Source organism: Gossypium hirsutum, chromosome D06 (genome assembly GCF_007990345.1).
Source record: "Gossypium hirsutum isolate 1008001.06 chromosome D06, Gossypium_hirsutum_v2.1, whole genome shotgun sequence".
In the NCBI taxonomy this organism is placed as follows: Eukaryota; Viridiplantae; Streptophyta; class Magnoliopsida; order Malvales; family Malvaceae; genus Gossypium; species Gossypium hirsutum.
Genome location: NC_053442.1, coordinates 52566671 through 52577842, shown reverse-complemented (window position 1 = coordinate 52577842; position 11172 = coordinate 52566671). Strand labels below are relative to the sequence as shown.

General features: G+C 32.7%; 1 protein-coding gene across 2 annotated transcripts; it reads left to right on the top strand.

Moving 5' to 3' along the window:
- On the top strand, positions 1-1866 carry LOC107901875 (H/ACA ribonucleoprotein complex subunit 3-like protein). 2 transcript variants are annotated; one of them, XM_016828043.2, is made up of 4 exons: positions 1-124; positions 216-294; positions 975-1017; positions 1479-1866. In XM_016828043.2, the coding sequence occupies exons 2-4, from the start codon at positions 241-243 to the stop codon at positions 1574-1576; spliced, it is 195 nt and encodes a 64-aa protein (XP_016683532.1). In that variant the 5' UTR covers positions 1-124; positions 216-240; the 3' UTR covers positions 1577-1866. The 2 variants fall into 2 exon arrangements, with proteins under 2 accessions (XP_016683532.1, XP_016683533.1); XM_016828044.2 differs by having other exon boundaries at positions 110-143.
- Positions 1867-11172: the final 9306 nt, after the last annotated feature.

The following is an 11172-nucleotide window of genomic DNA, read 5'->3' as shown; positions in this document are numbered from 1 at the left end:
ACAAGCCCAATTTCGAGGATAGCTGTTATTAAGCCTGTAATGGCCCATTGCCGCTATGAAAGTCTAAAACCCTAAAAGTTCAAATTTCTTTCATTCCTTCTCCTACCTCCCCCAATCTCAGAAGGTGCGGCTCCGATCACAAAGTGACAAATTTCTCCTTATGCATGGTTTTCTATTCATTGCATAAAGGTTCTAATCTTTTTCTCTTTCTGCAGTTGTTGTTCCTTTTATTCGGATAAGATGTATCTCCAGTTCTACATTAACGATAATGGTGACAAAGTTTACACCACTAAGGTAAAGTCCCATAATTTTTCTTCTTCGTTTTTTAATTTTTTTACTGATAACAATTAGTTAAAACTAGAAACTATCTGAGTTTCGTGTTACTCCCTCAATTTTTTATATCGTTTATGGTGATTAAGACTTGGTAAAGACAACTTTGTATGGCATAATGAAAATCTAAAACTGAGGTTTTAACCTTAAAAAAAAGAATCAAACCTAAGGTTTTAGTGATAAATCTTACCTATAAAACTGAGGTTTTAACCTTTAGAAACAGATTCTAAGCTATGAATAAGATTTATAAGAATTTGGTTTAAGCAAATTTGGAACTATTAGTTATAACTTTAAAAAAAAAAAAGCTGAGGTTTTAGCTTAGTTTGATCTTAAACATGTACTACAACTGAGACTTGTTCTTTGAAATGTTGAGAACTTCATTCATTTTTTTTTCTCTTGGTAGTGTTTCTGTTCCATGATTACTGAGGGAGTTAATGGCTGAATAAACTTAACTTGTCCTGAAAAATGAATTAAATGGTGAAAATTGATACTAGGATTAGATTTTAATCTCTTTACCTTTTGGCTTTCAGCATATAATCAGGTTTTGGTAATTGTTTTTTTTTGGTTTCTAATTTATGTATAATCAATATTCCAACAGTTTTTTTTTTCTCTATAATTACATTTATATCGATTTTTATATGCAGAAAGAATCACCGTTGGGTATGCCTACTCAGTCTGCTCATCCAGGTAATAAGGCCTGATGTGTTTATATAAGTTCCGGCATACACTGCTGTTTAGGAATTCATTATGTTTTAATGAGGCGTCTGAACAAACTCTTATTGGTTGCTTTAACATTTAAATATATAATTGCCTTTCTGAGGGCTGCTTTGATCTGCATATGGTTGTTTTGTCTGGTTTAATCTGAAAATCAAGAAAAGAGGTCCATTTTGGCCGAGAATCAGAAGTGCTGTTCTGATTTCATGGTCATTACCCATCTGTTACTCATTCTCTGCTTTTACTGGCAAGTTGCTAGTAAATTTTGCCATCTATGGCACTCAAATATAGTGGATGATGATGTTGGCTTGAATCCATGTTAGGTTGTTGTATGATCTTTTGTTTTTAATGATTATGTGAAAGTTGCGTAGAGATCTTATTAGAGAGTGTTATTATGGGTTATAGTTACTTTTTTTTCCCCAACATTCGTGCAGCTCGATTCTCCCCTGATGACAAATATTCCAGACAAAGAGTTCTTTTGAAGAAACGTTTTGGCTTATTGCCAACCCAGCAGCCACCTCAGAAATATTGATAGATCGGATGTGTTCTTTTTGAAGCTTTATGCAGTGCCTCTGGCTGTAAAATGCAGTTTCCTGTAAGAACATATCAAGTATATGAATGCATTGCATTGGCATGTTTTCTTCCTGGATTATTGTTTGTATTTATACATGTCGTGACTCAAATTTTCTTCAAAGATGATGGTGCATACATGTGAACGTCTTTTAGACACTGAGAAATGTTGTATAAGTTGTGATAAATCCTGATTGAACTAAAACAAGTGCTTTCAGCCATGGGAACAATGATTCAATTAAGTTTCTCTTATCATGTTGGGTACTCAAATCCAAAACTAAAACTGTTGAGACATGCAACTTGGTGAATCGACTAGAATGTTTGATTCAGGCAGAATGCGACAACAAGACTAGAAATTTTTTTAAAAGAACGAACAAATTCAATGATGCCCCTTGGAAATGCTTCTTGTCCTCAATCTCCAGACTTCTAAAGGACGATCTTTAGAAGTTGTATGGTTGGAACACCAGCTTCTATGATCCAATGATGCGAAAGAACTTTAGCAGGTGAAAGGATGAGATTAACAAGCAAAGGTGCTGGTGAGATTTATTGAGTTTGCTCAAGTAGGAGGGAAGGGAGACATGGAAGATGGGATGCATTCTTGAAGTTTCTAGCAGTAAGTTTTGTCTACTTTTTAGATATATGATAAAATTGATAGGATATATAAATTTATTTGGTCTTTCATACCAGATTTATGCCCGAGATAAATTTGTTATTAGATCAGTAAAAAAAGTTCAAATTAGCTTTTTGTCATTCATCAAACAGCAACTACCGAAAGGGTAACTCAAATATTTAATTTTAAAATTTTGAATGATTAAATAAAAAAGTTAATAGTTGGATAAGTAAAATAAAACCAATAACATAATTGACCGACTATTCTTGTACATATTACGTAAGTTATTTTTTTTTCTCTTGAATAAACACGAAGAGGTGATGTTTTATCAATGTTCTTGTCTTTCCTCTGCATGAAGGATTTTAGTTGGACTTGAGTAAAAAACAAAGATTCAGGCTTGCAATATATATTTGTTTAAATATTATATAAGAATATTAAAATTGATTTGACAAATTAAACCTCAAATTTAGGATAAAAGTAACATAAAGATTTTTGTTTTAAGGGTCGAATTGTATTTTGTCCATTCTATTAAAAAAATAGGTAAATTAGTTCATGTGCTTCAAACCAAACAAAAAATTGGTTCTTCTATTAAAAATTCTATCCATTTCTGTTGTAAAAAAGTGGTTCATGTACGTTAGCATAAGGTATACATGGCACATCAAATGTCACTGTCTAATTATTCTGTTAATTATGTCAGTTTTTAATAGTATAAATGAATGAAATTTTTAACAAATTTGACTAATTTACTCTTTAATCTAATGTACATAGAATAATTTATCTATTGTTTGAGTGAAGAAGAAAAAATGTTATTTGATTCTTAATATAGAGATTCCATAGTGATTTTACTAATTAAAATCTAAATTTTTAATTTTATTTTGGAAGAGAGAATTTACAAAATTTATATATGTACAGCAGCATTTCTATTATATTAAAAAAAAAAAACAAAGCAAAATGGATTTGAATATAGTAAAACTTAAAACGATTTTTTGTTTTCTTTTTTTTTTTCTACTCCTAACTTTTTTTGTTTTTTTGATGTGAGTCCTAAGTTTTATCATGGGTTGAGGTTGATGTCATTGAATCTTAACAGAACAATATAAACCCCCATAGGCATAGCTGATAGCGTGGGGGAATTCATTCTTGCCTTTGCAGCAGCTTGCTTGAATAGTAGCAGTGCAGCCATCGCCTCAAGCGTGCCGTATCTATGAGGGTAACCATTGAAAGCGAAGCGCCTAACATTTCCAATTCAGATTTCTCCAAATGTCGACTTTTGAGGTAGATCTTCGCCCGTACCATAAAAATGCAACCCCACCCCCACAAAAAAAGTGCCGCCAACTTGACTGAGTAAGTGCAGGCGCCTGCCCTGTGAATTATTAGGAATGTTCAAAGAGAGGGAAAGAGACGTTGAACTTGAACACATGAACTGGTTTCGGTTTACACTACTTTCATGTCCAAATATCCAATATAAACCAAAAGTGATTAGTTGCATCGAAAGGAAGCATCCACTGAATTTTCTAGTGGTCCAAACAGTTCACATGCAATGAACCAAAAAGCGGTTTTTATAAATACCTGGGTGACAATGAGTCCTTGAGGTCGTAAATACCACAAATAAGAATGATTTTTATTTGAGGAAAAATGTCCTTTTTTTTCTTCTAATAATTGTCTAAATGTATTGACAAGTTAGCCTTCTACTCATGGTGATGGATAGTCTGATGGCTTTGATCCACTTGTTTTTCCAAATATTTCTCTTTTAAATATCCAATAATCATATTTCAGCATCGCTTATTTTAAAATAAATTCTAATATGAATCCCAAATCAACACTTATATATATATTTATATTATCCGAAATTTAAAGTTTTCTTAAAAAATATCAAATTTCATTTCATTTAGTCGAACAAGTCATTAGTGAATTAGGGCGCATCGGCCGGATTGATGTTATATTTACATAGAAGGATCCAACAACGTTATACTAGGACAGCAAGAATGGATAGTGATTGTGTTGGCACATAATTAAATTAACTTTGCACAAATAAATTATGAAAAGTTAGAAGAGTGAAGAGACTTGAATATGAAAAGATACACACATGCATGAATAGTCACAACTCCTAGCATATAGTGATATAGATGAATAGTCACTTACAACTCCTATATAAAGAGTTGTATGTGATGAAGAATCATTAACTTTGTGTGCTTGAAATAAAAGATTATTTGAAAGAATTTTTCCATACAAAATTTATTTCTTTTCTCCATTATATTCTTTATCATTTTTTTGTTTTATTTCTCCAAATATTAATCATTCAACTACAAATTGGTATCAGAGCCTTGTTCGATCGAAATGAACAATTCTATTCCTCTTTCTTCCGTTCCCCAATTAACCAAAGAAAATTATGGCAAATGGAGTATCCAAATGAAGGCTCTTCTTGGATCTCTAGAAGTTTGGGAGATTGTTAAAAAAGGTTATAATGAAGTTGAGGCTGAAGAGGATGAAGGATTAACACAAGTTCAAAAAGAGAGTCTAAGAAAATCAAGGAAGAAAAATCAGCAAGCCTTATTTTGGATATATCAAGGAGTTCAATCATATGAAGTGGCTTGGGAAAAAATAGCTTGTGCCACCACGGCAAAACAAGCATGGGAATTTTTACAAAATTCATTCAAAGGAGATGAAAAGGTGAAAAGAGTTCGGTTGCAAACTCTTCGAGGAGAGTTTGAAAGATTGCAAAAAACAGAGTCAGAATCAGTTTTTGATTACTGTTCACGGGTTTTGTCCATAGTCAATCAATTAAAAAGAAATGGTGAAACTATGGATGATATTCGTGGTGTTGAGAAAATCCTCCGTTCTTTAGATTCCAGATTTGACTACATTGTGGTTGCCATTGAAGAATCAAAGGACTTGAGTACCATGACTATTGATGAACTCACAGGTTCGTTGCAAGCCCATGAAGAAAGATTAAACAAGAAGAAAAAGAAAGTAGATCTAGATCAAGCACTCCAGTCAAAGTTGTCTCTAAATGAAAAGAAGGGAGATTTTAAAAATCAAAGAGGGAGAGATCGTGGTCGTGGAAGAGGAAGAAATTTTAGAGGAAGAGGCTCAAATGCTCGTGAAAGAGGTGAATATGTAAGCACGGAGAATGGATGGAAAGAAGCCAACCAAAGTCAAAATTTTAGAGGATCACAAAGAGGATGTGGACGTGGAAATCAAAGAGGAAGAGGTCGTGGCTATTTTGAATGTTATAATTGTCGCAAACCTGGTCATTTGGCAAGTGAATGCTGGTACAAAAAAGAAGAGAAAAATGAAGCTAATATAGTACAAAATAATCAAGAGCAAAAGCAAGAAACTTTGTTGCTCGTATCTCATAGTGGAGAGATTGATGATGTCTGGTACATAGACAATGGTGCTAGCAAGCATATGACAGGTAACAAAAATTTATTTTCGAAGTTCTTTGAATCTGATTGTGGAGAAGTAAAAGTAGGAGATGGCAAAGCTTACAAAGTTAGCGGTGTTGGTGAGTTGGAGTTCAAAACAAAGCAAGGAAGGGTAGAGAAAATGTCTGAAGTTTATTTTGTTCCTGGTCTTAAAAATAATCTGCTTAGCGTTGGGCATCTCTTGAAGAAGGGGTATGATATTCATTTCCGAGACATGGCTTGCTATTTATCAAAGAAAAATCAGGTTGTTGCTAGAGTTGGAGTGGCATCAAATAATCTTTTCTCTCTTACCCTTCAAAATCAGAATATGTCTTGTTTTATTGGTGCTCATAAAGGAATTTCAAAGTTATGGCATGATAGATATGGACATTTAAACTATGGAAATTTGGAGATGCTTTCAAGGAAGATGATGGTTAGAGGTTTACCAAAAATCGATCGGCTTGATGATGTTTGTGAAGCATGTCAACTTGGAAAGCAGCACAAAATTGCTTTTCCTTCTCAATCCTCATGGAAAGCAAGAAGACCATTGTAACTTATTCACTCAGATCTTTGTGGTCCAATGACAGTTTCATCTTTAGGAGGTAATCGTTACTTTATCTCTTTCATTGATGATTACTCAAGAAAGTTATGGGTGTATTGTGTCAAAGAAAAATCAGAGGCTTTTCAGAGATTCAAAGATTTCAAGGCAGAAGTGGAGAACTTTACTGGGCTGAAAATTAACACCTTGCGTACAGATCGTGGAGGTGAATATTTTTCAAAATAATTTGAGAAATATTGCCGAGATAGTGGCATCCGGCATGAAATGACAGTCCGCCATACACCTCATCAAAATGGTGTGTGTGAAAGAAAGAACAGAACAATTATGGAAATGGCTAGATGTCTTCTTAAGAAGAAGAGGTTATCAAGAAGATTTTGGGCTGAAGCTGTTTCCTGTGCAGTTTATCTTATAAACAGATCACCGACAAGAAGCTTGGAGAATTGCACACCACATGAGGCGTGGTATGGTATAAAGCCTAGTGTTAGTCATCTTAGAGTATTTGGGAGTGTTGCCTACTCTCATATTCCAGATGCAATGAGAAGCAAGTTGGATGACAAGTCAGAGAAATGCATTTTCATTGGCTATAGTGAAAGAAGTAAGGCATACAAGTTGTACAATCCGGTGACAAAGAAGATTGTGATAAGCCGAGATGTTCGGTTTGATGAAAATTCCATGTTTGAAGATATGGAAGTTGAAAAGGAAAATTTGCCAATTTTTCCTTTTGAACTTGAAAAAGAAGAAGAGGCAGTAATTGAGAATGCTGAAGATGATGCTCAAGTAGAAAAATCCTCCTGCTTCCCCAAGTTCTTCATCAAATTCTTCTTCATCCAGCCTGATCCGAAAAACGAGAAGCATCCAAGAGTTATATGATGTAACGGATGAAGTTGTGCAAAATGATGCTGTATTCTTTGCCTTCTTTGCAGGAGAAGATCCAATTTCTTTTGATGATGCATATCAAGAAGAAATATGGAGGAAAGCCATGAAAGAAGAGATTTGCTCAATTGAAAACAATGATACATGGGAACTCACAGATTTACCGCCGCACAAGAATTCAATTGGAGTCAAATGGGTGTACAAGACAAAGATGAATCCGAATGGCTCTACCAACAAGTACAAGGCAAGACTGGTTGCAAAAGGATACAAGCAAAAGGAAGGAGAAGATTTTACAGAGGTATTTGCTCCAGTTTCAAGACTTGAGACAGTTCGGTTACTTATTTCTCTTGCTGCCCAAAACAATTGGAAAATGTTCCAAATGGACGTAAAATCTGCGTTTTTGAATGGTGTTCTCAAAGAAGAAGTCTATGTTGATCAACCACCAGGGTTTGTCAAAAAAGGAGAAGAAGAAAAAGTTTACAAGTTGAAGAAAGCTTTGTACGGGTTGAAGCAATCACCCAGAGCATGGTACAGCCGCATCGATTCTTATTTTCAGAAGTGTGGATTCCAGAAATCTCCATATGAGCATACTCTCTACATCAAAGGCAATTATCAAGGAAGATTCATGGTTGTAAGTCTCTACGTTGATGATCTTATTTTCACAGGAAATGATGTGAAGATGTTGAAAGAATTTCAACACTCAATGATGGCAGAATTTAAGATGACAGATTTGGGAGAACTTCATCATTTTCTTGGCATTGAAGTTCATCAATCCGAGAAAGGAATTTTTATTTCACAAGAGAGCTACGCAAAGGAAGTTCTAAAAAAATTCATGATGGAAAATGCGAATCCAGTCTCTACTCCATGCATTACAGGTCTGAAGTTATCTAAAGAGGGTGAAGGAAAGCTTGTCAATTCCACCATATTCAGAAGTTTGGTTGGGAAGTTGATGTATCTGACTTCGACAAGGCCTGATATCGTGTATGCTGTTAGCTTGGTAAGTAGATTCATGGAGAAACCTTACTCCAATCACTGGGAGGCTGCCAAGAGAATATTGAGATATGTGAAGGGAACCATTGATTATGGAATTTTCTATAAAGCTAATACATTAGTTGATCTCATTGGTTATACGGATAGTGATTTAGCAGGAAGCATTGATGATAGCAGAAGCACTTCTGGTTATGTTTTTCACCTTGGTAGTGGTGCAGTTTCATGGAGTTCAAAGAAACAATCAATTGTGGCGCTTTCGACTACAGAAGCTGAATATATCACTGCATCTTATGCAGGATGTCAATTGATTTGGTTACGTGGAATTTTGGAAAGTCTTAAGCAGAAGCAAAGCAAGTCAACAATTTTGTTTTGTGACAATAGTTCTACTATTTCGGTCACAAAAGATCCAGTTCTTCATAGAAGGACAAAACACATTCGCATTCGATATCACTTCTTGAGGGAACTAGTGAATAATGGTGATGTTCAAGTTGAAGATTGCAAGACGGAAGATCAGATGGCTGATATCTTCACAAAGCCTCTAAGTGGACAAGTCTTCAAGAAAAATGTTGAAAGGTTGGGAGTTCAAAGCAAGTTTAATTTAAGGGAGACATTGTTGGCACATAATTAAATTAACCTTGCACAAATAAATTATGAAAAGTTAGAAGAGTGAAGAGACTTGAATATGAAAAGTGAAAAAACTTGAATATGAATAGTGAAGAGACTTGAAGATGAAAAGTTAAGAGGCTTGAATATGAAAAGATACACACATGCATGAATAGTCACAACTCCTAGCATATAGTGATATAGATGAATAGTCACTTACAACTCCTATATAAAGAGTTGTATGTGATGAAGAATCATTAACTTTGTGTGCTTGAAATAAAAGATTATTTGAAAGAATTTTTCCATACAAAATTTATTTCTCTTCTCCATTATATTATTTATCATTTTTTTTGTTTTATTTCTCCAAATATTAATCATTCAACTACAGATTGTGCTATGCTTTGGATAAGGATATTGGTTAAAGCTTCGGGCAACACGTCCATATATATTTGCAGGGTTTTGTTTTCAATGGTAATGATTTAAAAACTTAATCTTCTGGTAATTAGTATATCATGAAGAAAAATGATTCATGTTAGCTTACTTTATTTTGAAAAGAAAAGAAGCAAAGGGTATGCATGCATTACGTCACTTAATTCACGTATTCTGAAACACAATAGGTTTATCTAAATAATGTGATATATATTGTTTTGAATTTGCAGCCATACGAGGATAGTAATGATGTTTTCATCTATCACACACATAGCGACAAGAGTAAGCTTTTGGGTCTCATAATAAGGTTCATCTCCCACTGGCAGTAATGACGGCCATTTCATGTACTGTACATATAGCTACAAGAGTAAGCTTTTGGGTCTTATAATAAGGTTCATCTCCCCCTTTTACAACTTCTCTTTGTCTTAGACTGAAGAAGAGGGAGGGCGGCTTTGCTTTTCAAGATAATCGGGAAAAGCTGTGGGGTTTTAGAACTGGGGAGATAACATTGTTGTGACACGAACTCTGAATATGGAGGGTAAACGTAAGGTCAAAGTTTGTTGAAAATGTTTTTGATTCACAGACGTTAAGAATGCTATCAAATTTGATTTGTTTTGGGAAAGCAAGGGGGAGGTTGGTATTGTTAACCATGGATGAGTGAGGGTGGGTTAGATGCAGCGTGTTGAGCAGGGCATACAATGAATGAAAACAAAGAAAGAGTAGGAAGGAAATTGAAACATATAAGCAGAGATGGAAAGCAGCCCCACTAGAATTTGACTGTATTTAATAGAAAAAGTGTACGCATTTAATTCAGAAAGCAAGTCCTTCAATCCTTTTTCTTCCTTTTGGATAATATATATACATTTAAACTAACCCCAACTCTATACTTTATCATCAATTTTGTATCAACTTCTCAATTTAGTCCTAACTACAAGGATCATATACCTAATTGGTCCCTCCCACATACCTTTTTCTGTCACTTGTACCAATACACTATGAAACATGAGACTAATTATTAAATAAAAGGTTAATTTAAGCATAATTTTTAGATAAAATAACAATCTTTCTATTATTATCTTATATATGTATATGTTCTATCTATATTTGTGTTACTAATTTTGTCATTTGTGGAGTTTTTTTAGATTCTATAAGTGGGTTGAAAGTGTGATAAGTGTCACATTATTTATTATTTTTTGCTATACCTTACAAAACATTTGTCATACCTTAAACTCCATTGTGAAGTCTAAAAACTCTGCAAGTAGTGTATGAGATCATTTTTCTTTTTATTATTTATACTATTTATCAATTTTATAAATAAGAATTTTAATTTTACTAAAATAGTTGGTTAAAAAATAATTCTGTTTTTGCTAAATGAATTTTAAAAAAAATGAATTTCTGTAATAAATAAAATTTATATCGAATTTATTTTTTATTCAAATTATTATCTTTTCATCATTTACCCAAAAAGTTAGAAATGAAAAAAAAAACTTTAGTTTTATATTTTATCTATAATCTATAATATATGGAAAATATGAGTTTGGAAAATTTTTTGAACTAACTAGAATATCATTTATTTTCCATCATATTATTAAATTTACATTTAAAAATAATTATAATTTAATAGAAGTTGGCACAATTACATATTTAAAAATAATTAGAATTTAAATTACAATTATTAGTTTAAAAAATTTTGAAGTAAACAAAAGTTTTGCTAATTTTATTAATGCAAACTAGAATTATTCCTTGAATAGAATTCTAAACATATTACTTATCACTTAATTAATATTAAAGTTAATTATGTTAATTAGTTATTACTTTGCAATAATTACATAAAGTAAAACTATATTGTATGTTGAATATGTTAATTTTTTTTATTTGAAAATTTTATATTATAATATTTGAAATGATAAGTTAATATATTTTAACATATTCAATAATTCAAATAAGAATTATTATTTTATACTAATTATTGCAATTAAAAATAAAATATTAAAAAAATTAATATTAAATGCATAAAATCACACGTACCACATGTAACATTAGATTTAGTTATGTTCAAAAGACTAGTTACTAAATTAAAAAATATATAAAAT